The following is a 14,213-nucleotide window of genomic DNA, read 5'->3' on the forward strand; positions in this document are numbered from 1 at the left end:
AGGTAAACGGTCTAATCTCCTTCCTTATGTTCGTTGGTGCAGTACTTTTAGCAATGAAAATTTGAGTTATGGGAGTTTTGTTCCCCAAAAAATAAGCAGGGATAAGGGTTAGATGGGGTGTCGAAAAAGGTGATACCATGTATCACCATTGGGTGCTCCCTCCCACCCGCCATTCTCTGAGGACCCCCCGTACCTAGGTGATCCTCCCTCCCTCCCTCGCTCGCACATCTCCAGGGTCGGGATCCAACACTGATGGCCTTTCCCTGGCCACTTGAGCATGCGATCCCCGGGGACTAGGTTGTGAAACGCCCTCTGGTTTTGTCAAAATATTTTTAAATTGGTTGATACTATTGCACACTTAGTAGTCTAGTATACTTAGATTTCTTTTAATACTTCTGTCCACCAGGGAGTCCTGTCCCGATAAAGGCGATTAATCTATTTGTGCCAAAACGCAGCCACTCTGCGTCGACCCTGGACTACTCACAAAATAAATTTAGCACATTTTTTTTTTAACTTTTCTTTTTGATACATTGTGTCGCTCTGTTGGCATTGTTGTTCTTTGAAATAATGTATGCACTATGTTACTTGCACCAGCCTTCTGCTCTAACACGTTTGTAATACTGTTGCTATGCAAGCGTGTGTTGAATCATGTTACAATATTGTGCAGAATCTATGCACAATGAGAAGTGAAACTAATGCTTAAACTAATCTAAATACTTGATTGAAATAAGACCAATAACATTTAACCTAATAATCCCAAGTTCTTTGAACAAGATGCTAATATTAACAAATTGATAAGTATAAAGAAATTACAAAATCATGTTTTTAATTAACCACTGGTACGAATGAATACAACTCTCTGTGTATCAGTTATCCTCCCCAGTTCTTAACATTCTAGTGGACACCACTTCAGTACTCCTTATTTTACATGATGGCGTAATGCCCAACTTTCCCTATACTAAAGTGGGATTTCCCTACCTAAAGAAAATTAAGAATAATCTGCGCCAGTAAATTCAAATCTGTGTCCAAAACCTATACTTGCCCTCACAGCTAACTGTATACAATGTGTAGGGATGTCAGCATTGATGAGAATAGTGTTAAAAAATAATGTTCTGAGCTTCCTCCAGCTCTTCACTCAGGTCTCAGGTTTCCCTTCCTCAAGAGTTCAACTCCTCCAGCTTTCAAAACAATACCAGTTCAAATCTTTAGTCAACCAAGTTTTCCAATAATTCACATTGATTGCTCTGCGTCTTTATTTTCAATTAACTTCAACAACTGTGTCCAACCAGATTTGCTTTCCTTGACTTTTCTCAAGTAGCAGCGGAGTATGAGCAGCGGGCAGGGAGGACAGCAGGGTCTTGGACCCTCTCACAACCAGCGTTGGCCCGGCGTCTTTTCCGCACTCCTGCTCTGCATGGCTTCTCTCAAGCCTGTTCCTCCCTAGCCCGCTTCGTTTCTCCAGACCGTGTCCTTCTGTCCAGTCCATCTCTCTCATTCTGCTGGGCGGTTACCCTTTTTATACACCAAGGACTTTGCAAATGCCTGCAGGTGCGAGTCCTTAACCTTGATTGCCTGATCATGATGAATTAGCTGGACATGCCTGGCTACCACTGAACACCTTCAAGGCCCTCTTCCTTGTCTCAGTACCCAAGTGGTGTTTAGAAAGGTTTGAATGGATGGAAGTGTGCATAACTCCCGGTTGTATCCTCCTCGTCCCAGTATTCAGGTGAACTGTCTGTGGGATATTTTGAGTGGAAGAAAGGGACAAAGACTGACAACAGCCCATAAAGGCATGGGGAATAGAGGGTTTTTATTTTTATTGTTGTATAGTTAGTTTACATAAAACCTTATACAACATTTCACACATACATACATCAAATATACAATTCATTTTATAAAACACATATACAAATATAGAATGCAGAAGAATGACAAAACTACCATACAGAAGGAGCTAAAGATTTCATCAAACTCATACAATAAAATGTCTCTCCCAGCCATTAATTTAAATTGTTTTCCTTTCCTTTACCTTTTTCTTTCCATTACTGTAATCCACTGTAAAGACATTACATATTAAATTCCCCTTTTTGTTTCTAATTCCTCCATTATATTTTGGAGCAATAGATTCAATGCAATAATTAAGGAAATATTTATGCCCCACATGCAACGGCTCCAAAACACATGGATACATTTCAAGAACCCTGTTGAATCTATCTTCAAGATAGAGTGCTCGTTTAGACTTAAAATGGGTACATGTTAAGACAAGGTGCTTAAGAGTTTCTAACGTGTCAGTTTCTCCACAGAAATGACATGTGGAGCTGATTTGATCTTGATTAAGCACCTCTTCTTTATGTCCCCAGTATTGAATTCTTTCTAAAGTCGGCATCTGGTTGAGTCTAAAACGCATAAATATCGCTCTCGCCCTATAACGGGGGAATCTTTGTAGATAAAGGGGAATGCATTCCCTTGCGTGCCCAAAGTTAGCATATTCCTTATAAGTTGAATAGGACTCTACGCCATTCACTGTGTCCACCCAATCTGCCTTAAATAAGTCTCTTAACTAGTCCGGGTCGTTGTACCAGGTCTTCTAAACAAAGACCTAGAGTAGCTACTAGAAAATTAATTTTGTCTCTGAATCCTCTAATAGATTTCACTGACCCGGATTTAACGACTTCGTTTAACAGCTCATATAGGGTGTTTACAGGTGGGTCATTCATCTTTCTAAAGAAAAATAATTGTCTCCACAAATATCTTGCTTTGAGTGAGATAAGACATAACTCATGGCGGCTAATGGCATTAGGGACTGCCATGGATAGGCCCAATACTTCTTTCCACATTTTCCCCTGGACCACATTCAGGTATGAGCTCATGTCACACATCGGGGTCCGAATGACCCACACGCCTCCTCATCACGCCAGGTGAAACAGATCACTTTCAAGGTACCTACCAAAGTCGTGACGCTTCGCCGCAGTATTCGACGTTTCTCAGCCCCTTATTTCTCTCGGTGGCGGTTACCCTGGAGATTGGGCTCAACAACATCAAAGGTATCGACAACCCAGCCTTTGCCTACAACTCCCAGGAAACCTACTTTTTGCGTGTAGTTCCGACTATTCGGAACGTGAGCGCTGACGGGCTTACGGCGCTCTGCTTCCTGGGTATATTAGGCACTGCAGCGGGAAGGACGCTGCTTCTGATTAAAGTTGCAAGCGGCATCCGAAGTTTCGTCTTCTGTGCCTTCCCAATCATTGTCTTCCCGTGTACCAATTCCTGTTTTTCCTATTACGGACTGCCTTGAGACTTCTCAAATTCTTCTGGCTTCCTGTGTACCGGACCTTTGCCTGCTCTATGGTTTGCTTGCTTCCTGATTCTGTACTGTCTTCTGCCTACCTGTGTATCAGATATCGCTGCCTGTTTACTGGATTGCCTTCCTTCTGTCCTGATTTAGCTACCACCGCCTTCAACTGGTTTTCCTCACCTTCCCAGCTGACTCCAAGTACTGGGTACTGTTTCCTTCTTCAATTCCAGTGTTCTTTTGTGGATTCCGACTCCATCCCGTTGTTTTGGATTTGCTCCCTCAAGTGTATGCAAGGACGCTTTGCTGATTATATTCAAAGACTCATTTCTGAAAGTGCACACAGGGACGCCTTGCTGAGAAGTGTGCACCTACCCGTCTCTAGTGCGCCCCTCGTGCCGCCCGGGTATAGCATCCCTACTAACCCTCCTGTTTATTTTGTACCTCCGTTGTTCTAACCTGGATTGTTTAGGTTATTTCAATTCCTGTTCTGGTAAAACTTCCTTAACTTTCTTTATTAATTCCTATCAGAATCATCAAAATAGAAGTTAATCTCTTTTTCTGTACTTACAGGGGAAATTCCATTTCTGTTCCTTTTCGATGATAAGGGGAGTGGGTGACCCAGGTACTTTCTGGTTTTGAGAGGCTTTTTTCTTGTGGTAATCTTTGCTCTTCCCAAATATTACCAATTTTTTCTTTTAGCTGGGTCCGTGGCGGTGTGTTCTCCCCGCTCTTTTGGGTGATCGGTCTCTCAGTCTGTAATTTAGTGCAGCTGAGAGTCATATCATCAAAAAGAGCTTATTCCCTCAACAGAGAGGAGGCTCAGGTGGAGGCTCCATCTCGAGCTCTTCAAGCAACATCCAGTACAACTTTCCCGGTCGCTTGCCCGGATCACTCGCCGGCCGGTGAGTAACAGCTCAAATCCAGAGTACAAATGTCCAAACCATACAGAAGAACCGGCTCACATTTCGCAAGATAAAAACGTCTTATCGGTAAGAGCGAAAATTTACATACCCTAACCTTCAAAAATTTCATTTGAGTCTTTAATTTAGACGCTTTTTGTGCTAGACTTCATTTCCACATCTTCAGGCTAGATTTATTGGTAAAATTATAGCCTAGATATGTTATTGCCTGGACCTGTTCCACCAGATCATCTCCCATCTTCCAAATATATGATTTAATAATTCTCTTCTTGGTTACTACAATCGTTCGAGATTTTGATGCATTGGGGGAGAGAATATTCACCATCGCATATTGATAGAAAGTATCCATCTTTCTACGAAGGCCACGTGGGGTGCGGTCAAAAAGAATAAAATCATCAGCGAAGGCCATCCACTCGATAGCCAAACCCCCAACCTAACCGGTGCAATGGAAGGACCCTGCCACATGTCCTCCACATCGCAAACGTACAGGTTGAAGAGCGTGGGTGCAAGTGAACAGCCCTGCTTGACCCCGACTTTAGTATCAATGGCATCAGATAAAGTACCTTCCTGAGTTAAGCGAACCCTGACCGAGGTATTCCTGTGCAACAGAGCCAAGAGTTGGACGATCCTTCGTGGAAAGTTAATTGCTAACATTTTAGTCAACAATCTAACTATGATAACCCCGTCAAAGGCATTAGAAAGGTCTAAAGATGCCATAAAGACTTCACCCATGTTGTATTGATGGACTGTGTCTCTTAAGTGGGCCAGAAGATTCCCATTCAAGTCGGTACCTAAACCCTCTCTAAAGCCGACCTGAAATTTGCTGAAGCAAGCATTCCTTCTAATCACTTTATTAAGGCCCCTTAAAAGTAAGATACCAAAGACCTTACTAGCTGCATCTAAAAGTGTTATTGGTCTATAGTTCTGGGGATTGAGGACATCACCTTTTTTAAATATGGGGACAGTAATGCTTTGGGCCCAAGATTTAGGGATGATATAATTTTTAAAAATATCATCGAATATGGGTTTGAGCAACTCTGCCCACATTTCAGGGGCCGCCTTTATGACAAATGACGGAATGCCATCAGGGCCCGGCGCTCTAGATGGTTTAAGTTTATTGATGGCCCACATAATATCCTCAATATGCCACAAGCACTCGCCCGCCACTGGAGGACCTAGATCCAAGTCTTGTTCCCTAGAGAAGGCTAAAGACAAAGCAAACTTTTCCTTGTAATAAGAGCACCACACCTCTGCTTGGATAGGGCAATCAAGTCTGTCTTTTGCCGGCATAAGTGTGTTGTTGACAGTAGCCCAAAGTTTAACATCTCTGCCCTTGCAGAGATTATACATCATCAATTGATGGGCTTCAAGATAATGATCCATTCTCAGGGACTTAATCAGATTTTTATGTTTCAGGATACATTTTTTCTTTCTAAGCTGCAGTTCAGAAAAGGAGATGGGTAATTTCTTCAAAGCTTTAAGATCCCTATATTTGATATGCTTGGAAATTTGAATTCTGGAATCGCCTACCCTCCCTCTAGGTTTCAACACCTCCATGTCACCTGTCCTACTGATTTTGTTAACACATGACAATATAATGTTATAGTATAATCCCCCTAATCCGATGTCCTCTTTCCTACTTATTTGATGCAACACTGGGGACACATTCTCCAAAACCAAGGTATTAAATTTCATAATTATTTTCTTATTCCATGTAATCCTTCTCCCATTATTTTCTGCCCTCAGGCCCAAAAACATAGGATTAATATAATTACCAAATTTAGGAAGTAAAAGAGAAGAGCGTAGGGGAATGTGGTCCACCCAACTCCACCTCCATAAGTGTCAATTTTCCACATGCTTGCTTCCAACTATTGGATACATAGAAAGTCAAATCTGGAACTGTTACTTACTCTTTTCCAGGTATATTTGGGTAAATTCCAATTCGAGGCATGGTCTAGGAGCCCCAGATCCCAATGATCAAGAAAGTTATCCCACCGTATACCTCTTAAGGTTAGGGTGGAGCAATCTAGGGATCACCCCTCTTTCATTTAACATAGAGCCCTCAGCACAAGCCGAATTAAAGTCACCTCCTAAGATAATAAGATTTGCAAACCCCTTCTCAAACCAACCTCCCAGAATTTCTCCAAGAGAGTCTTCCACTATATCAATGGTTACTTTTAGTGGATTCCAGTATAAGTTCAACAGGAGGATTGGATCTATATTATTCTCTGATGAAGGAACAATACCCAAAAGCCAATAACTCCTAAAAAATCACATTGCCATGAAATCCCAAATTACGATCAACAGCAGTAATCAAACCGCCACTAGGCCGACGAGCTATCCCCCTTGATGCTAATGAAGAAAAAGTATAGAAACCTTCTATATACATATCAGACAACATCATAGTTTCCTGGAAAAAATAAATACGGGGGCAAGTATAGTTTTCTTTTTTTGGTCAAAAATGTATTCAAATGTACTCCAAGCTGTTCGGAACACCCATTGCTCTAAGTGTCTCCAAAGTTTTAAGTGCTGGTTGCAACCATGACCAATCCTGACCACTATTAAGAAGTGTGGAAATTAAAACCAACCCTGGATCAGAATTTTCTACTTTATTTTTACCCAATTGTGCGATTTGTTGCATTTGGATGTTAATCGGTTCCTCATACTGAAGGAAATTATCAGCCTCTTTGTCATCTGCTAATGTAGATAGATCATAGCCCAAAGAGTTGAGGTTTTTTTCTTGGGCACGCACCATGTCTGCTACCATCACTGAGTGAAAGCAGCTTACCATTCGATGGTTATTATGATTGGGTAGAGAAATAGCATCTATATCATCTGTTATAGCCCGTAATAAAGGAATTTTTTTGAACAAGTTTAAAAGATGTGTTCTATTTAAACTGGCCTGGGAGTCCGTTTTATTATTATTGATCCAACCCAAGATTTTCCCTGTATAGATCTTTGAAAGGCGCTGGCCCAAGATAGATTGCTTCTTTGTGTTTCAACAAAGGGTTTAATCAATGCATTTCCTTGAAAGTCCTGGATTTTAGAAGTCTGTGTATCTAATGGGCTTTCCCCCATATTGTTGGTGGTTGAATCACTCCCGATTTCAACCATACCAATTGGCCCATTAAGGGAGGGAATAGTGGAACATACTATAGGTGTAGTTATTTGGGCAATGTGAAGGAGCTTAATTTGTTGCGTGCCTATTGATGTTCTGGCATATTTGGTGCTGGTTATTTTACCAAAGGCTGTCATCTTAGTTTGTTTAGTTTGTGGACGCTCTTTCCCCATTTTCAATAAATTATTCTCGTCCATGTTAGGGTTGATATTTTTTTTCTCCCCTAACTAAAGAGCCTTTGTTGGAGACCTCTGCCCGCACATGACTCTCTTCCCTATTAAGGCCCTTCGCCACCCCACTATCGTCATGCTCTTCTTGAACAGGAATATTTCTAATTGCTTTAAGATTGGAATTTCTACCTTTCTAATTTTAGTATTGGGCATCTTTTTCGTTTTTTTAATCATCCTAACCTGTTTTTTTGCTTTTTTACGTCTATGCACTGGGGATTGTGGCACCTCATTAATGTCATAATCGGAGCTATTAACGGGACCTATATCATCGGGCTTCGTCATGCCACCTGTTTCTAATGCTGGGTCTACTGGTATATTCTCTCCGTTTTGTCTTTTGTTTACATTTTTGCCCCTTTTTAGGAGGAGCAAGTTGGATAATTATCGTATCCTCAATGCTAATATTCCCCCTCCTTAGATATTTCCCTCCCGTGCTCCTGGGCACTAAGATTTTCCAAATCCTGTTCTTGAATAAGCCCTCCTGTTGCTTCTGCAATAACATCCAAAAGGACAGAAGGACTATCTTGACAGCTCAATTCCTTTCCATAGTTGTTATTACTGGATTTTCTGCCTCCTTGGCCAGGGAAATCTAGGTCCAGTATCCCTTTATCTGAAGAGGTAGGTCGATCCCCTGTAAGCATAAATTCCAGCAAAGTGGTGATCTTAGCATCCATAGTTGTTAACCTAGTATCTTGTTCCTTTCTATATTTATCATATAGATTCTGTTCTTTAATATTATGGTCCTTAAGGGTTTTGCCCTCCACTAGCCCTCCAAAAATGCCAGACGATTCACTGGTTGATTAAAAGCAGCTTGTTGGCCTACCATGGAGCCACAGAGCATCTCTTGGGACTCGCCCCTGGTTTTCAAAGCCAAATTCAAACTAATATGAAGTTTAGATAGGAGGGGTAGAAGATAATCTCCTCTGTCCTCCCTACGCAAACGGGATATTTCACGTGTGTCTTTGGCTACATAGTGACTTTCCAGTGTTGTTTGATGGGGTTCAGTAGCTCTATCCACTATTTTAGGTCGAAGGTACCTTTCCTTATCCGTTTGAGTATAAGCTATCTTCCTATGTATAGAAGTTTTGGGTGTCTATAATGTCGGTCTAATGGGGGTTTGTAGCTTACCCTCTTGTTGTTTCGCCATCATGGTAGTATCTCTAAATTGTGGGAATGCGCCACCGGCGCCCCCTCTGATATGCTCCTCACCCCCTTATCCTTAGATAGCAATCTACCTGCCGGTATCTCCAAATCAATAATTTCTTTTAACAGATCACCCGAAGCATCTGCCATAAGCAAAAAAGAGTCATCCAAATCACACTCCCCAATAGGTCGATTAAGATTATGCTTGGAGCACATGGGTGTCCCTTTAAATTGTTCTCCCCAACTAACATGCTCCGACTGGGTTGGACTAGTAGCACATTGCATCTTATCTTGATTACCCTTCCCAAAAATCAATACTGCTGGCGAGATATGAGTGAACTGCTTAGTGCCAAAGGGATATTTTCCCTTATTTCCCATCATATTCATTTTTGATAAATCTGAGCCATGGATTTCCCCGGGTTGCATTTTCCCACTTAAAATCATCTTCTAAAGAGGAGTGGAAGCATGAAAACGGACCACCCTTTTAATACCAATTAAACTTTGTTGGAGACATTCTTCATCCGTAAGTTCCTGTCTAGAGTCCAACATGACCCTATGAGCCCCAGTGGCCTCTGTATCTAGTATGTCTAAATTCCCCTCAATAGGAGCTTGAGCCTCCAAGGCTGCAAGATCAGTAATGGGTAATCCCTCCACACTTGCTTCAAGACTATGGTTAAGATTTTCATTATTATTTTCAGTAGATACATTAGAGGCAACCTTATTTTCCATATGCTCTATATTAATAGATGCCTCACAATGTATCAGAGAGCCCAATTGAACTTCTACTATGTTATTCTCTTGATTCAACAGTTTCAAACCCGCTTCTGTGCAGGCATATTCAAATAATATGATTGTAAGGGAACAACCTCTTAAAGAAGAAAAAGCAATTCTATATAAAACAGCATGGAAAGACGACAGTTTGAATAAAATCTGTATAACATTCCACAATTTTCAGAAAACATTACGACAAGAAATTTAAAAGGAATATATGTGATATGTTTGCACTGCCTTGGGAACGCCCGATGGCTTGAGGAGCAGCCTTAGTCCGTCTCTCCTCCCCAGTGTCCAACTAAAAGCAGCAGATAGTCCGAACGTATTTCCACCTTTGGGGTTAGGCAAACATTAAAGGAAATCCAGAGTGAATAGCATACATGTTAATAGGTTAAATACCAGTAATTGTAGGACAATAAAAGGGCTCAAAGAAAACTCCTTCACAAACACCCAAAGCCCTACTAGGTTGTAGTTGGAGAATTTGCAAAAGAACTTAAATTACGGGATTACCTCCAGAATCTGGGGCCACCCAGAGCCAAACAGCAGCAAAACAGTTCTGATGAAAGTAAAATGCACCGCCCTTTACTCCGTAGCCGGGCTTAACGCCGCAAGGGTGAATGTGGGTGCTTTTTGAAGTGGATTAGTCACGTGATGATTCACGTGACCGCCAGCAGGCTCCGCCCCCTCCAGGGAACGAACGTGGAACAGCAAGAGTCCTTGGTGACTCGCAATGCTGTAATTCAAGCAGCAGTCTCCCGAACTTTCGTTGTGCTGAAAATACTTCTCCTTAATGCAACAAGAGGGTTCACTTTTATGAGGGAAAGGGGGCTACCATGTCTCACCCAAAGACGTCCTCTCCCTACTCCCAAGTGCCTTCCACCCAGGTGATCCTCCCTCGCATATCCAGCCCCAGGTTCGGGATCAAAAAGCGATGGCCTTTCCCTGGCCACCTGAGGAGAGGACCAAGGGATAGTAGAAGTGAGGACGCCCTCAGGTTCCTGACATTCCGACAAATATATTGTTGATATGGTGATTTGTGGTTGTGATATGACTTGATGGGAACTGTGCTTGTTAAAGAATGTGTTATGGGGTGTGATTGAAATGTGATTGGGGTGTGAATGTTACCTGCCTTATATGATGTGGTGGTTATGTAGTGTGACGTGACTTTAATGTGGTTGTGATGAAGATGCAGATGTGATCGGGCTGAACTAGTTATTGGGATGTACTTGGATATAGATAAAGTTGTGATTGGGATGTGGTAAGGGTGAGCTTGTGATGTCACTTCAATGTGGTTGTGATGTGGATTTGGTTGGTAAACTGTAGCATGGGGATGTGGCTCAAATGATGTTTTGGTGAGGTTATAAAGTGGTAGTGGTTGGGAAATGGATATGGTCTAGATTACATTTTTATGTAGTGATTTAGATGTATTGATGCAATTGTAATTTGTGGCTGTAATCTTGATATTGTTGTTGATTGTGGCTCTGCTTTGATTAATATGGATGTGGTTGTGATGTAACTGGGCCACCAAAGAGTGTAGAGGGGTTGAACATTGTGTTTGTCATTTTGCAAAGCCAACAAAAATGAGTAACTTGAATTCAGTGACATGGATATGATTTAATAGTGTTTTCAAAGTTGAAATCGGGTTTCTTCATTCATTAGGTCTTTAAATGAGTCCAGTAAAATATGTGGTTGTAGGGATCAACATTGGGATTTGTTGACCAGGAGCAAAAAGCAGCTCCTTGGTATCCAGCATAACCAGTTACGCAGGAGCTACCTCTGGAGAACCAGGCACTAGTACAGACTGCGCAGCAAATCTAACTTTGTGCAAGATGCAAACTCTAACCTTTTGTCCATTTCATGTTATACACTATGCTCTAAATGTCCCTTAAGTGTGTTTTGTATCATCCTTTATATACATCCCCAAGCATACACAGTAATTTCTCATAACTAAATTTGTATGGCACCATTTGCCCCGGACTCAAAAGTAGCTCATCATAGCTGATGGTGTCAATCGATCCAGGCTCCCCTTGACTATAACCAGGTGCTAAATAGCTCTCAGCTCCTGGCAATTTCGAATTCAGGGTTGGCAATTAACAGAACAGAATTATTTGTAATGAAAAATAAGTAAACAATTCCTCCAACCAAAACTTGAAAAAAAATAACTGCGCACAAATATAAAAATGAAAATAAGACTGAAGTCATTTGAAACATAATCCAAAAATAGAATTTCTTTTTTCCTAGGGGAGATCCAATTTCTTTCCCTGTGTATTCCATTGAGGTTGATGGGGGCCCTGACCAGCCGGCAGCATGCCGGGGTTGAAGAGGTGGACATCCCATCCAACTCGGTCTACAGATATCCCCCTAAATCTGGTGAGTATGATCTAACTCCGTCTACATATACACCCTTACAAGTCCTGTCTGAAGGTACTCTGATGTATTTGGTCAATTCTGTTTGTAGTCCCCCACAGTACCCCCTGCTCCACTTTGGAGGTTGGTATTAATCTTTGTTCTTTATTCAATCCACCTGTACAACTGTGTGGCGCTTGTCTAACTCAGTCTACTGTTTCCCACACTGCTTAACATCTGGTGAGATTAATGCTTTGAAGTAATGCTCCTAAGTTTCTACGAGTGCAGGTCAAGGGCATAATAAATCTGCTGCAGCTTCTTTCTTGGTGGCGCCCCTTTTTTTGTATGGTAGGTTATAGTTCTGGTATAAAATGCTGTTCTACAGACACTGGGCTTGGAAACTGCAGCAGCTTGTGACTCTGTCTTAGTGTTTGAGGCACCTATTGCAAAGTTTGCGGGCTGGGGCAGGAGTTAATTAGGATTGCAATGAATGTGCTTTTATTAATGAAGGGGGTTTGTACACTGGAATTCTGGTGTGACAGTACTGAAAGATGATTGCAGTGTAAATATAAAATCGGGATGCATTGACTGGTGGCTACATGTGTGAGTTTGGAGATGGGTTGGATGGTGTCGAATTGATTGTAATCAAGTTGTATGTTAAAAATACTGTGACAACCACCAGCTACTATGCAGAAGTACCTTCCCACTCTGCTCATCTATCAGTCGCTGCGTGTATGCTTAGTGCATTAACAACTGTTACCTTGCATTTTTCATATGTACCCGCCCATACTGCTCATTGCTGCCGGTGCTATCATGCTACTAATTGCTGAGAAAACTATAGTTACCACTACCTTGTATTACGTTTAAGTACCTGTCCATACTTGCGTGCATCCTTAGCGCTTTACCAACTGCTAATTGTCTGACTAACACGCAACAGAGTAACCCTGAATGTTTCACCTGACACGTTTGCCACTTATGAATAATCAATCGATCATGAGTACTAACTGCTGCCTGCTCTACACTACCGCAACTTTACTAAACTTAAGTGCCCATCTGAGCTTACCCGGCTCTGAATCCTTTTATATGTAACCCTCCAACACGTGAACGTGTGCTCACTTTGCTGTACTAGGAATGCACACGACCTTAGTCAATTGGTGGACGTTATTGAGTCATGTTTATGCCACTTGCCATTCTCTTGTGCCTCCTAATTCTATCAAACTTACGGTACCTACCTATGATGTCCTATAAAGATACCAGCAATTACTTCTCACCATCACACACTGACTTCTATGCCTCCCCTTGTCTGACAAAGACTAGGAATTTAAGACTAGGCTCAAAGACTACAGCCAGGTCATATAGCATCCAACCTTAAGCAAGACACCACTGCCAAACGCTCTTCTACTAGAACCAAAGCACTCAACACCTCAAATACACCCATGACCAGTGATTACACATCCCATACGGAAGCTAAGTCACAGAACCTCCAACCCCCTGATTAAGGGCGTTCTCATAAATGCTAGATCTATATCAGTCCACGCTCTAGATCTAGCGGACATTATAACCTCTAACAACCTGGACTTCCTGGCCATCACAGAGACCTGGCTCCATGCAGCGTCAGGGCCTGCCCTCGCCATCCCAGATGAATACTCCATATATCGACTGGGCAGAGATTCAGCAAAAGGAGGCGGTGTAGCATTTATTGCCAAAGCCTCATTAAACCTAAGGCCCACACTTAACCAGACGCTCCCCTCAGGGGAAGCACTATCGATCAAGCTACCTGTCTCAGATTCGAGAACGCTTAGCATTCACCTCATATATAGACTGCCCGGGATCAGCTCCATCTTTGAAGAAGACCTTATTCTTTTCCTCCTCTCCAATAACACAAAACCTAGCTCTCGGATCCTGTTACTAGGAGACTTTAATTTAGGCCTTCAGGACTCTAAAGACGACAAAGCATCAACCCTTGCCAACACCATCTCTGAACTATGCTTTACACACCGAATCACCCACCCAACACACAATAGAAGAACCTTAGTTTTTCTGATAGACTTCAACTGCGACACCAATATCCTATCCATCACACCTTGCGCATGGACAGACAACCACCTTATCACGATCAAAAAAGACAACCCTCTGCACCAGCAAACACCCATTGCTCCACCATCATTCACAAGAAACAATTGAAACATAACGGTGGAGAAATGACTCCCATTATTCCAGCCGATCATTGATTTCATGCCTACGAACTCTGTCTGACCCTACTGCCCTAGTTGGCTTATATACCCTTAACCTGCTCAATGCTATCAACACCATAGCACCATTAAAACTGCTCAAAGCCAAACCTTGTGAGCATCTAAACTCAACTTCTCACATCTTTCTATCAAAGAGGTTGA

General features: G+C 42.0%; 1 protein-coding gene across 7 annotated transcripts in view; it reads left to right on the forward strand.

The window, feature by feature from the left end:
* The window catches only part of RNF157 (ring finger protein 157), a 1,722,220-nt gene that overhangs the window by 33,796 nt on the left and 1,674,211 nt on the right, over nt 1-14,213 (forward strand). For all 7 annotated transcript variants that reach the window (XR_011305109.1, XM_069654703.1, XM_069654704.1 and 4 more), the window contains one exon: nt 11,716-11,844. Coding sequence is in view for 6 of the 7 variants with exons in the window: in XM_069654703.1 (XP_069510804.1) it covers nt 11,757-11,844 (88 nt within the window). In the remaining variant the exon portion in view is untranslated. The remainder of the gene's footprint in view (nt 1-11,715; nt 11,845-14,213) is intronic.

Source organism: Ambystoma mexicanum, chromosome 3q (genome assembly GCF_040938575.1).
Source record: "Ambystoma mexicanum isolate Mex_15411 chromosome 3q, UKY_AmexF1_1, whole genome shotgun sequence".
In the NCBI taxonomy this organism is placed as follows: Eukaryota; Metazoa; Chordata; class Amphibia; order Caudata; family Ambystomatidae; genus Ambystoma; species Ambystoma mexicanum.